Source organism: Semicossyphus pulcher, unplaced genomic scaffold, assembly GCF_022749685.1.
Source record: "Semicossyphus pulcher isolate SPU_LCO1_2020_fin unplaced genomic scaffold, fSemPul1.0.p SCAF_14, whole genome shotgun sequence".
NCBI classification, from domain to species: Eukaryota; Metazoa; Chordata; class Actinopteri; order Labriformes; family Labridae; genus Semicossyphus; species Semicossyphus pulcher.
Genome location: NW_027211648.1, coordinates 1,823,862 through 1,839,375, shown reverse-complemented (window position 1 = coordinate 1,839,375; position 15,514 = coordinate 1,823,862). Strand labels below are relative to the sequence as shown.

General features: G+C 40.0%; 1 protein-coding gene across 2 annotated transcripts in view; it reads right to left on the bottom strand.

Annotated features, from left to right (window-relative positions):
• The window catches only part of LOC138590817 (protein NLRC3-like), a 51,457-nt gene that overhangs the window by 30,791 nt on the left and 5,152 nt on the right, over window positions 1-15,514 (bottom strand). The window contains exons 5-9 of one of the 2 annotated variants that reach the window (XM_069661202.1): window positions 13,443-15,246; window positions 10,609-10,782; window positions 8,593-8,766; window positions 5,406-5,579; window positions 2,219-2,392 (exon numbers count right to left, since the gene is read on the bottom strand). In XM_069661202.1, the coding sequence (XP_069517303.1) occupies window positions 2,219-2,392; window positions 5,406-5,579; window positions 8,593-8,766; window positions 10,609-10,782; window positions 13,443-15,246 (2,500 nt within the window). The remainder of the gene's footprint in view (window positions 1-2,218; window positions 2,393-5,405; window positions 5,580-8,592; window positions 8,767-10,608; window positions 10,783-13,442; window positions 15,247-15,514) is intronic. The other variant, XM_069661201.1, reaches the window with a different exon arrangement.

Sequence of the window (15,514 nt, the reverse complement as noted above, 5' to 3'; positions counted from 1 at the left end):
GTGTGTTTGATAGTTGGCATAAGAAAGGCATCAGGCTTATTTGGGATGTATACCAGGGCAATACACTGATGTCCTTCCAACAGCTTCAACAAAAATACAACATTGCATCTGAACACTATTATGGTTTCTTCAACTCCGTAGTTTTATTCTGTCAAAGGTGAAAAATCTCCGCACAGGCACTCCCTCTCTCAGTGATATAGATTTATTTGTACTGAATCAAAAAGACACAAGACATTTCCTATCTCATTCCTATTCGCTGTTCTACTCCTTAGATCCATCAGATATAAGGAAGGTGATACAGAAGTGGGAACGCGATCTTGGCAGGCAATTTATCGAAGATGACCGGCATGAGGCAACAGTCTCGGCCAAAACCACATTTATCTGCAACGGAATGAGAGAAACACAATATAAGATACTCCATAGATCCCACATAACACCATTCATACTTAACAAGATGGATAACTGGACCTCTCCCCTTTGCATCAAATGTAAATTGTGTGTTGGGACATACATTCACTGCTTCTGGGAGTGTCGTTTGATTACAAGGTTTTGGAGCAACGTAGCCCAGGAATTGAGTAAGATTTTCTCACTTAAAGTTACAAAGGATTCTGGCCTCTTCATATTAAGCTTGCCTTCCAAAACACTATCTCTGAGTAGAACAGATTTCAAACTTTGTGACAAACTTCTGTTTCTGGCTAGGAGATGTATTTTAAAGCAGTGGATAAGTGACAAACCTCCAACTGTCACACAATGGTACCAAGACACGTATAAAGTTTTACCCTTAGAAAGACTTACTGCGCGAATGAAAGGGGATGATAGTTTGTTTGAGGGAACATGGTCGGCCTTTTTGAGGTACTTACCCCCGCCCCTCCGGGACACTGTAAATAAGGGTAAATATGCTTTATACTGGTATACTTCCACTGGATGATTTGTGTTATTATATCTGTTACTGCCAGCCCCTGGATCTCCCCTTCTCTGCTTTTGCTTTGGTTTTACCTGAATATTTAATTGTATATATAATTTTGTTGTATTGATGGCATTATTTAATTAATTTAGGTATTTTAAATTTAATTTTATTGTTCATCTGTTTTTATTTTGCTTACTTATTTATTTTTATTAACGTCATCCACCCTGTTATCTTCTCGTGAACTTGTATCTTTCTTTTTTTATCTTTTGGGGTGAGGACAGTCGTGAGCTACCTGAAGTCCTTTTGGTTTGGATGGTGGTTTATTTTCCTGTTTTGACATCTTTGTAAATACAGAGAGCACTTGTATGCTGTTTATGTTTGGTTTCGATAAAAATCTATAAAATCTATTGAAAAAAAAAAAAGAAACCTGCTACCCCTTGTGACTGATCATTAAAAATAGTGCTTCAAGAAAAACTGCCACTGTGGCCTCATACTTTGACCCATTTCAAACATTTCAGGGTCTTTTCATTTGAAAGTGTGAGATGGTTTGCTTCTGTGTCCACCCTCGTACCGGGAAATCACAGCACTTTCCTCATTTCACTCCAGATGTCTCTGAGGAAACATCACCCAATCACTGTGGGATTATTTCTCCTCATTGTTCAGGGCGGAACACAAGAAGCACCAGTGGCTCCATCTATACAAACTCATGCTGTGCAGCCAAACACAATAAACAAGAAATACAATCAAAAGCAGCAGAAAACAACTGAAGAGTCCACTCAAAATACTAAAGTTTCCAAGATGCCAAATATGTCCCAATGAATTTTGGGGAATGTGAACAAAGACATGGACAGTATTTCTTTTAGAAATAGTGGAGCCAGAAACTCAAAGCATCTTCACTTTAAACTTTTCAGTCGTTACAACAAACAAATATTTGCATCTAAATGTTGGAAAAGAAAATACTGAATATATTTGTTATTTTCTGCTGCTACAAACTGAAATCATTAATAAATGTATCTATTACTGATTGATTTCAAAACATGATGTGGAATAAAAGATGAAATCAGGTGTTTCAGAGGTTCACAGTGAATTATACAGTGTAGGATTTTTCTTCTTCTATCAAGCTTTTAAATGTGGAACTCAACATTGCTCTGCTACAGTCAATGGACTAAAGCAGTGAAGAAGAAAATAGACTTTAGCATTAAGATACTCAGTGTGGATCAGTATAATATCAGCCTTATGTCTGCACTTTAGTGTCAACACAACTTTCACATCATATTAATCTCAGCACAGAAGTAAAACATGGTTTCTGACCTCAGAGTCTCCAGTCTACAGTGTGGACTCTCCAGAAAACCACACAGCAGCTTCACTCCTGAATCCTGCAGCTCGTTGTCGCTCAGCTGCAGCTCTCTCAGATGGGAGGGGTTGGACTTCAGAGCTGAGGCCAGAGAAGCACAGCTCATCTCTGACAAACTGCAGCGACTCAATCTGAATAAATGATGAAGATAAAAATGCAGATTTTCCTTCAAATGAGTGGAGTGACTTTTCCAGTGTGTTATGTGGATCATCATAACGTCAGCCTTCTGCAGTCATCATCCAAATGTCAACAGAACATTCAAACACCTTTTCATGTCAGCACAGGTTCATAACATGCTGCTGATCTCAGTCACGTCTGTAATTAGAGAATCATGAACACATCACACATGTTGGACTAAACACTGTTCATTCATTCATTTATTAAATGACCTTCTTCTTACTGTATTTGGGGCTTAGTAGGTCTATGGAATAAAAAGGACATGTCCACATTTGTTGAAGTCTTAAAATAACAGCCACATGCTTTCTGCACATTAAAGACTCATTAGTGGCAGTAATGATTCCTACTGTCCCCAGTGAGTGTGAAGTGGTCCCTTCCTAACAAAACTACACAGCAGGAGAAACTCCATAAGTTCATGTGAAACTAATATGAAGCTTCAGCAGTCTGAGTCAGCCAAATCAAGTGTGTGTCCACCAACGTTTCAAACTATTCACAACCAAATTCACTCTTTGAGTCACTATTCCTCCACTGCAGCTCAACAAGCAGACAGTCAAACACTAAACACTTGATATGTGTCGCTCAGTCTGCTGAAGCCTCTTATTAGTTTAAGCTCAACTGTAAAAGTCATTTTTGTAAAGTGACACACTGTGAATGTTTGTCCTCCATCTCGTAACACTGGAGTCAGGTTAGAAGAGGACTTCTTCACAGACAGTATGGACAGAAGGAATGATGACAGACATTAAATCACTCCAGAAATATATGTGCATGTGGGAATGGGAGTGTTGTATTGAGACTGACTTGAATCAATATGAACCTCTGCATTAAGACAAACATGTTTCTGGTGCACACTATTGATTTGTTTGAGCTGAAATCTAAAGGTCTGTTTCTTCAGAGAATTCCTCAATGCTGACATGAAAACAAAGCAACACTTTGATCTGTTAGAAAGAATAACAGGAAATAATATAGAACCTTAGATAACTCCAACTTAATGCTGTCACTCAGAATCATCACTTCATGTGGCTTTAAGCAGCTGTAACACTTGTTTATCTGAAGGATGCTGAACCTTTTGACCTGTTCAAATTACTTTGATGTGTCATTTCATCTTTATCCAGCTTCTAAAGTTTGACTGAACTTTGATCAATAAAATCTATTTACAGTCTGTTCATGTTGTCAATCACAAACACTATGACTGATAGTTTTGTCCTCATTACATCAGAGTCCTTTTTTAACCCTTCAAACAGACCTTGAATCCTGCTCTGTTGTGTTGTTGTGGCTGCTGTTAGGCTGCTGCTGCTATATTTGACCTTCGCCTGACCTTCCTAATTAAATATTGATTCAGCTAAAAGAATTAAGTGATAGGTTCAAATATATGATCAATTAAAAGTCAATAAATATCAATTAAAGTCAAAGAAATTAAGTTTAAAATATCACAGTTAAAGTTACAGTGCAGATATAAATAATATATATCAAAAATAGTGATTCAAATAAATATATTAAAATAATGTAATAAAAGGCAGCTGTGAACAGGTGAGTCTTCAGCCTTGGTTTAAAAGAAGTGAGTGTTTCAGCAGACCTGCATGTTTCTGGGAGTTTGTTCCAGATATACGGAGCATAAAAACTGAACGCTGCTTCTCCATGTTTGGTTCTGACTCTGGGGACAGAAAGCAGACCTGTCCCGGACGACCTGACTGGTCTGGATGGTTCGTACTGTGTCAGTAGATCACAAATGTATTTTGGCCCCACACCAATCAGCGCTTTGTAAACAGTAGTATTTTGACATCTATTCTCTGGCAGACAGGGAGCCAGTGTAAAGAGCTCACAACTGGAGGGATGTGATCTACTGTCTTGGTCTTAGTGAGGACTCTAGCAGCAGCGTTCTGAATCAGCTGCAGCTGACATTACCAGAGAAAATGTCACTAATATCTGCAAAATATGAAGACTGGAAAAAGACAAACTAATGCATGATCAGAATTCTTTTTGAATAGAGATTGGAAGAGTCTACACTATATGTGTAGAAAGAATGATGAAGATCTGATATTGATAACCTATTGGTTTTAGGTTGTTCTGTGAAACATCCAGAAACCTGCTACCCCTTGTGACTGATCATTAAAAATAGTGCTTCAAGAAAAACTGCCACTGTGGCCTCATACTTTGACCCATTTCAAACATTTCAGGGTCTTTTCATTTGAAAGTGTGAGATGGTTTGCTTCTGTGTCCACCCTCGTACCGGGAAATCACAGCACTTTCCTCATTTCACTCCAGATGTCTCTGAGGAAACATCACCCAATCACTGTGGGATTATTTCTCCTCATTGTTCAGGGCGGAACACAAGAAGCACCAGTGGCTCCATCTATACAAACTCATGCTGTGCAGCCAAACACAATAAACAAGAAATACAATCAAAAGCAGCAGAAAACAACTGAAGAGTCCACTCAAAATACTAAAGTTTCCAAGATGCCAAATATGTCCCAATGAATTTTGGGGAATGTGAACAAAGACATGGACAGTATTTCTTTTAGAAATAGTGGAGCCAGAAACTCAAAGCATCTTCACTTTAAACTTTTCAGTCGTTACAACAAACAAATATTTGCATCTAAATGTTGGAAAAGAAAATACTGAATATATTTGTTATTTTCTGCTGCTACAAACTGAAATCATTAATAAATGTATCTATTACTGATTGATTTCAAAACATGATGTGGAATAAAAGATGAAATCAGGTGTTTCAGAGGTTCACAGTGAATTATACAGTGTAGGATTTTTCTTCTTCTATCAAGCTTTTAAATGTGGAACTCAACATTGCTCTGCTACAGTCAATGGACTAAAGCAGTGAAGAAGAAAATAGACTTTAGCATTAAGATACTCAGTGTGGATCAGTATAATATCAGCCTTATGTCTGCACTTTAGTGTCAACACAACTTTCACATCATATTAATCTCAGCACAGAAGTAAAACATGGTTTCTGACCTCAGAGTCTCCAGTCTACAGTGTGGACTCTCCAGAAAACCACACAGCAGCTTCACTCCTGAATCCTGCAGCTCGTTGTGGCTCAGCTCCAGCTCTGTCAGATGGGAGGGGTTGGACTTCAGAGCTGAGGCCAGAGAAGCACAGCTCATCTCTGACAACCTGCAGCACCACAATCTGAATAAATAATGAAGATAAAAATGCAGATTTTCCTTCAAATGAGTGGAGTGACTTTTCCAGTGTGTTATGTGGATCATCATAACGTCAGCCTTCTGCAGTCATCATCCAAATGTCAACAGAACATTCAAACACCTTTTCATGTCAGCACAGGTTCATAACATGCTGCTGATCTCAGTCACGTCTGTAATTAGAGAATCATGAACACATCACACATGTTGGACTAAACACTGTTCATTCATTCATTTATTAAATGACCTTCTTCTTACTGTATTTGGGGCTTAGTAGGTCTATGGAATAAAAAGGACATGTCCACATTTGTTGAAGTCTTAAAATAACAGCCACATGCTTTCTGCACATTAAAGACTCATTAGTGGCAGTAATGATTCCTACTGTCCCCAGTGAGTGTGAAGTGGTCCCTTCCTAACAAAACTACACAGCAGGAGAAACTCCATAAGTTCATGTGAAACTAATATGAAGCTTCAGCAGTCTGAGTCAGCCAAATCAAGTGTGTGTCCACCAACGTTTCAAACTATTCACAACCAAATTCACTCTTTGAGTCACTATTCCTCCACTGCAGCTCAACAAGCAGACAGTCAAACACTAAACACTTGATATGTGTCGCTCAGTCTGCTGAAGCCTCTTATTAGTTTAAGCTCAACTGTAAAAGTCATTTTTGTAAAGTGACACACTGTGAATGTTTGTCCTCCATCTCGTAACACTGGAGTCAGGTTAGAAGAGGACTTCTTCACAGACAGTATGGACAGAAGGAATGATGACAGACATTAAATCACTCCAGAAATATATGTGCATGTGGGAATGGGAGTGTTGTATTGAGACTGACTTGAATCAATATGAACCTCTGCATTAAGACAAACATGTTTCTGGTGCACACTATTGATTTGTTTGAGCTGAAATCTAAAGGTCTGTTTCTTCAGAGAATTCCTCAATGCTGACATGAAAACAAAGCAACACTTTGATCTGTTAGAAAGAATAACAGGAAATAATATAGAACCTTAGATAACTCCAACTTAATGCTGTCACTCAGAATCATCACTTCATGTGGCTTTAAGCAGCTGTAACACTTGTTTATCTGAAGGATGCTGAACCTTTTGACCTGTTCAAATGACTTTGATGTGTCATTTCATCTTTATCCAGCTTCTAAAGTTTGACTGAACTTTGATCAATAAAATCTATTTACAGTCTGTTCATGTTGTCAATCACAAACACTATGACTGATAGTTTTGTCCTCATTACATCAGAGTCCTTTTTTAACCCTTCAAACAGACCTTGAATCCTGCTCTGTTGTGTTGTTGTGGCTGCTGTTAGGCTGCTGCTGCTATATTTGACCTTCGCCTGACCTTCCTAATTAAATATTGATTCAGCTAAAAGAATTAAGTGATAGGTTCAAATATACGATCAATTAAAAGTCAATAAATATCAATTAAAGTCAAAGAATTTAAGGTTAAAATATCAGAGTTGAAGTTACAGTGCAGATATAAATAATATATATCAAAAATAGTGATTCAAATAAATGTATTAAAATAATGTAACAAAAGGCAGCTGTGAACAGGTGAGTCTTCAGCCTTGGTTTAAAAGAAGTGAGTGTTTCAGCAGACCTGCATGTTTCTGGGAGTTTGTTCCAGATATACGGAGCATAAAAACTGAACGCTGCTTCTCCATGTTTGGTTCTGACTCTGGGGACAGAAAGCAGACCTGTCCCGGACGACCTGACTGGTCTGGATGGTTCGTACTGTGTCAGTAGATCACAAATGTATTTTGGCCCCACACCAATCAGCGCTTTGTAAACAGTAGTATTTTGACATCTATTCTCTGGCAGACAGGGAGCCAGTGTAAAGAGCTCACAACTGGAGGGATGTGATCTACTGTCTTGGTCTTAGTGAGGACTCTAGCAGCAGCGTTCTGAATCAGCTGCAGCTGACATTACCAGAGAAAATGTCACTAATATCTGCAAAATATGAAGACTGGAAAAAGACAAACTAATGCATGATCAGAATTCTTTTTGAAGAGAGATTGTAAGAGTCTACACTATATGTGTAGAAAGAATGATGAAGATCTGATATTGATAACCTATTGGTTTTAGGTTGTTCTGTGAAACATCCAGAAACCTGCTACCCCTTGTGACTGATCATTAAAAATAGTGCTTCAAGAAAAACTGCCACTGTGGCCTCATACTTTGACCCATTTCAAACATTTCAGGGTCTTTTCATTTGAAAGTGTGAGATGGTTTGCTTCTGTGTCCACCCTCGTACCGGGAAATCACAGCACTTTCCTCATTTCACTCCAGATGTCTCTGAGGAAACATCACCCAATCACTGTGGGATTATTTCTCCTCATTGTTCAGGGCGGAACACAAGAAGCACCAGTGGCTCCATCTATACAAACTCATGCTGTGCAGCCAAACACAATAAACAAGAAATACAATCAAAAGCAGCAGAAAACAACTGAAGAGTCCACTCAAAATACTAAAGTTTCCAAGATGCCAAATATGTCCCAATGAATTTTGGGGAATGTGAACAAAGACATGGACAGTATTTCTTTTAGAAATAGTGGAGCCAGAAACTCAAAGCATCTTCACTTTAAACTTTTCAGTCGTTACAACAAACAAATATTTGCATCTAAATGTTGGAAAAGAAAATACTGAATATATTTGTTATTTTCTGCTGCTACAAACTGAAATCATTAATAAATGTATCTATTACTGATTGATTTCAAAACATGATGTGGAATAAAAGATGAAATCAGGTGTTTCAGAGGTTCACAGTGAATTATACAGTGTAGGATTTTTCTTCTTCTATCAAGCTTTTAAATGTGGAACTCAACATTGCTCTGCTACAGTCAATGGACTAAAGCAGTGAAGAAGAAAATAGACTTTAGCATTAAGATACTCAGTGTGGATCAGTATAATATCAGCCTTATGTCTGCACTTTAGTGTCAACACAACTTTCACATCATATTAATCTCAGCACAGAAGTAAAACATGGTTTCTGACCTCAGAGTCTCCAGTCTACAGTGTGGACTCTCCAGAAAACCACACAGCAGCTTCACTCCTGAATCCTGCAGCTCGTTGTGGCTCAGCTCCAGCTCTGTCAGATGGGAGGGGTTGGACTTCAGAGCTGAGGCCAGAGAAGCACAGCTCATCTCTGACAACCTGCAGCACCACAATCTGAATAAATAATGAAGATAAAAATGCAGATTTTCCTTCAAATGAGTGGAGTGACTTTTCCAGTGTGTTATGTGGATCATCATAACGTCAGCCTTCTGCAGTCATCATCCAAATGTCAACAGAACATTCAAACACCTTTTCATGTCAGCACAGGTTCATAACATGCTGCTGATCTCAGTCACGTCTGTAATTAGAGAATCATGAACACATCACACATGTTGGACTAAACACTGTTCATTCATTCATTTATTAAATGACCTTCTTCTTACTGTATTTGGGGCTTAGTAGGTCTATGGAATAAAAAGGACATGTCCACATTTGTTGAAGTCTTAAAATAACAGCCACATGCTTTCTGCACATTAAAGACTCATTAGTGGCAGTAATGATTCCTACTGTCCCCAGTGAGTGTGAAGTGGTCCCTTCCTAACAAAACTACACAGCAGGAGAAACTCCATAAGTTCATGTGAAACTAATATGAAGCTTCAGCAGTCTGAGTCAGCCAAATCAAGTGTGTGTCCACCAACGTTTCAAACTATTCACAACCAAATTCACTCTTTGAGTCACTATTCCTCCACTGCAGCTCAACAAGCAGACAGTCAAACACTAAACACTTGATATGTGTCGCTCAGTCTGCTGAAGCCTCTTATTAGTTTAAGCTCAACTGTAAAAGTCATTTTTGTAAAGTGACACACTGTGAATGTTTGTCCTCCATCTCGTAACACTGGAGTCAGGTTAGAAGAGGACTTCTTCACAGACAGTATGGACAGAAGGAATGATGACAGACATTAAATCACTCCAGAAATATATGTGCATGTGGGAATGGGAGTGTTGTATTGAGACTGACTTGAATCAATATGAACCTCTGCATTAAGACAAACATGTTTCTGGTGCACACTATTGATTTGTTTGAGCTGAAATCTAAAGGTCTGTTTCTTCAGAGAATTCCTCAATGCTGACATGAAAACAAAGCAACACTTTGATCTGTTAGAAAGAATAACAGGAAATAATATAGAACCTTAGATAACTCCAACTTAATGCTGTCACTCAGAATCATCACTTCATGTGGCTTTAAGCAGCTGTAACACTTGTTTATCTGAAGGATGCTGAACCTTTTGACCTGTTCAAATGACTTTGATGTGTCATTTCATCTTTATCCAGCTTCTAAAGTTTGACTGAACTTTGATCAATAAAATCTATTTACAGTCTGTTCATGTTGTCAATCACAAACACTATGACTGATAGTTTTGTCCTCATTACATCAGAGTCCTTTTTTAACCCTTCAAACAGACCTTGAATCCTGCTCTGTTGTGTTGTTGTGGCTGCTGTTAGGCTGCTGTTTATTACTCTTAGCTCTGCTCTGATGCACACCACACCACAGCAGCTGTGTGGGCTGTCAGCTTCTGATACCATGAAGATCATCACAGTTCCTACCTTCAGCTTTACTGAGCTCTGCATTCATGTCTCTCTTTTCTTTATCGACCCCCTCTCTCTGTCTGTTCACACAGAAGCTCAAACTCTCTGCAGCCTGTTTTCATCTGCCATCATCAGATCTACGACATCGTTCACGTCCCTCACACACACTACAGCCTCGTCAGTACTGACATCATCTTCACTGTGTGATCGACACCAATGTGAGTCGAGTGGAAACTTTCAAACGTTGAATTTCTCTTTTCTTTTCTTTACTTGTCGTTCAGCCGTTTGGAAAGACAGAACATTTTTGAAAACAATTCTTCAGATCTGTGATCAGGTCGATCCTGAAGATGAATGAACCAAAACTTTAACACCTCAGTCGAGGACATGAATTGAACACCAACAACTACATGCTACAGTCAGTAAACTTACTCTAGAGTCTCCAGTCTACAGTTTGGACTCTGCAGTCCAGCAGAGAGCAGCTTCACTCCTGAATCCTGCAGCTTGTTGTCGCTCAGGTCCAGCTCTCTCAGATGGGAGGGGTTGGACTTCAGAGCTGAGGCCACAACTTCACAGTGAGTCTCTGACAGTCCACACTTAGAGAGTCTGTTATGACACATAAATGACATGATATGTTATAATGAAAGAGACACTTTGTGTTGACTTCATGACAGTTTGACACATCAGACTAAATAATCTAAACGTGCTGTTCACCTCAGGGTTCAGCTCATCTGATCTGTGTTTGACATGAAACAATCCTCCTCCTCACTCCCTCTCGTACCTGCACACTTTGAACCTTTGATTTGCTTTAATATGCAGATAAAGGAGGAGAAAATGTCTGTCTCCAAAAAGTTAGCATGAGGCCGTCTTGATTAGAAACCATTTTTAAAACTTAGTTCAGATTTACAGTCGAGAAAGACGATCTGTCTTTGCTGGCTACCTGCTGCTTTCAGGTTCACCTGCGTGCGTGGGAAAATTCAGTGACTGCTGTCAAGTGTCAAGAAACGAACGGAAACTATTAACAGTATTAGACCTGAACATATTTAAATAATATTATAATCAAACATTTTGATGTGTGTGACAGCTGAGTGCATGAAGTTTTGTCGTCTACATTCTGTTGTGAGCATCTGAAGAACTTATTCAGCAAACAAACACAGTTAACAAACCGGTAAGGTTTCATTATTGTGAACATGATGTCCTCAGAAAGATGTTCTCAGTGTATCAGTATTAAGAGAAATAACATTGGTGTGTATACGATCTCTTAGAAAGTGTGAATTTGACCAGAATGTTCTGAGATATTCATCACACCTTAAATATTGGTGGAAGCTGTGCATTTCCTGCTCCTACTCTTCTCTACAGCAACAAGAGAGAGAAACACCTGTCAGCTTCTTTCTGTGAGTAACAGAATATAAGGAAACACTTCAAACACAGCCATGTAACACAACCTCCCTCTCTACAATGTGGAATTCATGAGCAACTAAATGCACCACAGCTCAGTTCAACACACTCAGGGGTGTTACTGTGACAGTCTTTGTCGTATGAGCAGCAGTTTACAGAAGCTAATGTTAGCTAATGTTAGCAAACTGTACAGAGATATTGTTGTGTAACTGACATCACTGAATCAGTTTGCAGGTCTGATGACGATTCTCTGCTCGTGCTACCAAATCACTGTGTTACAGCACTCAACATGATCCCATAGTTTGCACCTGTGGCCACAGCGGCTGTGTTGTGGCCAAAAAGCTCCCAAAACCCTCTTGTCAGCAACTTCATTTGATCTCCAATAGATCGTGAAACTTGCTAGAAAAACTCTTCAAAATAGGTCAAAAAAACTTTCAAAAAGAATCTGAGATATAGCAAAATGTGATGCAGCAAAAGTTTTATTGAGCACAGATAAACTGATACATCAATAAATCAATGAGTGTCATCCAGATGAGACTGCAAACATGTTCGCCGCTCGGTCTTATACACTCTGAAGCCCCTCCCTCGCTGGGCTTGGACACACTTCTTCTCATCGTCAGTCCTCTGCCTAATGAGTTCAAGTATGTTGCTAAAGACAGACTTGTGTCACCTCCTGCTGGCACTCAGCTCCCAAACTTTGGCTCTCTGCCCTCAGGCGGTTTCCTTTCACTTTTGTTGGACACAGTTACAACTTTTCAGCAGGACAATTCCATACAAACGCTAATTAGGCGCGTTCTCACGCTGTACATCAGATAAGGGGGGGGCTCCTTAGCGGGGGACACCTGGTTTCTTATCTCTAGATCAGATAAGACAGCTGGCTTCCCACCCCTTTATCAGCACCTGGCTTTATAATGAGCCCAGCGAGTCGCTCAGCTCAAGATTCTACTTGAGAGCATTAAAGCATTGGATTATAAAAACTTACTACAAAACATTTGACTATAAAACTTGAAAACATTTGATCCCAAAGTTTCAAAATGTTCTTCAACAGCTGCAGCAAACATGAGATACTCAATCTGAATAACACTAATAACACTTCTCCTTTATCTACAGCACTTTGTAGAAATAAGTTGACAAAGTGCTTTGACAACAGAAATACTGGATATATACAGAGCATCACAAGATCAAATAAAGTGCACTGTAGAAATAGAAAATGAAAGCAGAGTGTTGCGTCCTCGAACATCCTCTGTCCTCACTTTGAAATGGATCCAAAACCATCACCAGAAACATGACAGAAATAACTGCATGAAAGTAATTCTCTCTGTCTTCAGAAATCTGCTTTAGAAAATGAAACTGATCTTATTTTAAACGTTTAAGAACAGTGGTTATAGTTAGTGATTATATAGCACACCTTGCACAATCTACTCATGTAGTAATCATTTCCCTGATAACTGTAAAATACTGCTATATGTTGTGATTCAATGCTGCTGTGATAAAAGCTCAACAACAAACTCTTAAGTCCTGTATTTGTTGCACCAGGTTTGCGTGTCGCCTTCATTAACCAATGCTGTATAGTAAAGAAAATGTCCAATGTGACACATATTAGAAATCAATAGAAAAGCTTTTCTTTCATGAACTTGACGGCGAGAAACAAAACGGAGTGAAAAACATTTTTGTATTCAAAACATTTGAAACAGCTCAAGAACGTCTGTGAGCGAATAAAACTAACAGATCATTTTTAAAATAAACACATTTTTAAATATTTATTTCATAATACATTTCAGAGTAATACAAATATTATAATGTTGATATTTAAAGAACTAAACTACTTATGAACGCTGATTTATAACGTTAATCACATCTGGACTTACCGAGCCTTTCTGCAGTTCCTCACAGCTGGAATCAGTCTCAGTCGTCCCTGCTCTGATGTGTTGTACTTCTCCAGGTCCAACTCATCCAGAACCTCCTCTGACATCTGCAGCATGTAGGCCAGAGCAGAGCAGTGGATATCAGAGAGTTGTTTCTCTGATCTGCTCCCTGACTTCATGAACTCTTGGATCTCCTGATGTACTGAGTGGTCGTTCATCTCAGTCAGACAGTGGAAGATGTTGATGCTTCTGTCAGGAGAGATCTCATCACTGTTCATCTTCTTCAGGTTGTTGATGACTCTCCGGATGGTTCGTGGACTGTTGTCTGTCCGGCCCAGCAGGCCTCCTAAGAGTCTCTGGTTGGACTCCAGAGAGAGGCCATGAAGGAAGCTAACAAACAGGTCCAGGTGACCACTCTTACTTTGAAGGGATTTCTTCATGGTGCTCCTCAGAACGTCATCCAGGGATGTGTTCTGTCTATCATAGATGTGTTTGTCCTCTTCTAGGAAAGCCTTCAGTACTTGTGTGTTGCTGTTGGTGTAACAGTGGAACATGTAGACTGCAGCCAGAAACTCTTGAACGCTCAGATGAACAAAGCAGTAGACGGTTTTCTGGAAGATCACACTCTCTCTTTTAAAGATCTCAGTACAAACTCCTGAGTACACCGAGGCCTCTGTGACATCCAGACCACACCGCTCCAGGTCTTCTTGGTAGAACATGATGTTTCCTGTCTCCAGATGTTCAAACGCCAGCCTCCCCAGCTTCAGAAGAACTTCCCCGTCAGCCTCCATCAGCTCCTGAGGACTCACCTGATGTCCCTCATCATACTTCTGCTTCTTCCTCTTTGTCTGAACCAGCAGGAAGTGTGAGTACATGTCAGTCAGGGTCTTGGGCAGCTCTCCTCTCTGGCCTGTGGTCAACATGTGCTCCAGAACTGTGGCAGTGATCCAGCAGAAGACTGGGATTAGACACATGATGTGGAGGCTCCTGGATGTCTTCATGTGTGAGATGATTCTGCTGGACAGCTCTTCATCCCTGGACCTCCTCCTGAAGTACTCCTCCTTCTGGGCGTCAGTGAAGCCTCGTACTTCTGTTAACCTGTCAACGCATGTAGGAGGGATCTGATTGGCTGCTGCAGGTCGGGAAGTTATCCAGACGAGAGCCTTGGGAAGCAGCTTCCCCTCGATGAGATTCATCAGCAGGACGTTGACTGATGACTTCTGAGAGACGTCAGACACAACCTGATGGTTGGTGAAATCCAGTGAAAGCCTGCTTTCATCCAGGCCGTCAAAGATGAACAACAGTTTACAGACAGCGAGCGTCTCTGCTGTGAGCTTCTGTAATGTTGGATGGAAAACATGGAGCAGCTTGAGAAGACTGTACTGCTGGTCTTTGATCAGGTTCAGCTCCCTGAAGGAAAGCAGAATCAGCACACTGACATCTTGGTTCTCCGAGCCCTCTGCCCAGTCCAGAGTGAACTTCTGCACTGAGAAGGTTTTTCCAACACCAGCGACGCCGTTCGTCAGGACCACTCTGATGCGTCTCTGTTGGTCAGGTTTTAAGGCTTTAAAGATTTCCTGGCACTGGATTGGAGTGTCATGGAGGGTCTCCATCTTGGAAGCTGTCTCAAGCTGCCTGACCTCATGTTGGGTGTTAACCTCTTCACTCTGTCCCTCAGTGATGTAGAGCTCAGTGTAGATGCTTTTGAGGAGGGTTCCACTTCCTGTTTCATCACTTCCTTCAGTCACACGTTCACATCTCGTCCTCAGACTGATCTTATGTTGATCTAAAACCTCCTGCAGACCACCTTTCACACAAAAGAGAAAAAAGTGTGAGATGAAACCAAGAACATTTGACAGTCTGGTGATTATCTTACTGCCGAAAAAGATCAATGTAAGAAAATATAAAGAGTTACAGGTTATAAAGTCCAAATCAGCCTCTGACTGTGTGTCAGTGTACGTGTTTGATTGACAGCAGAGAGAACAGGTTGATCCTCAGCAGCTCGTCTGCAGCTCTTCATCTAAACAGCTCACTGTGGCTGTTTCTTCATCACTGCAACATTTAAAACTGATCCA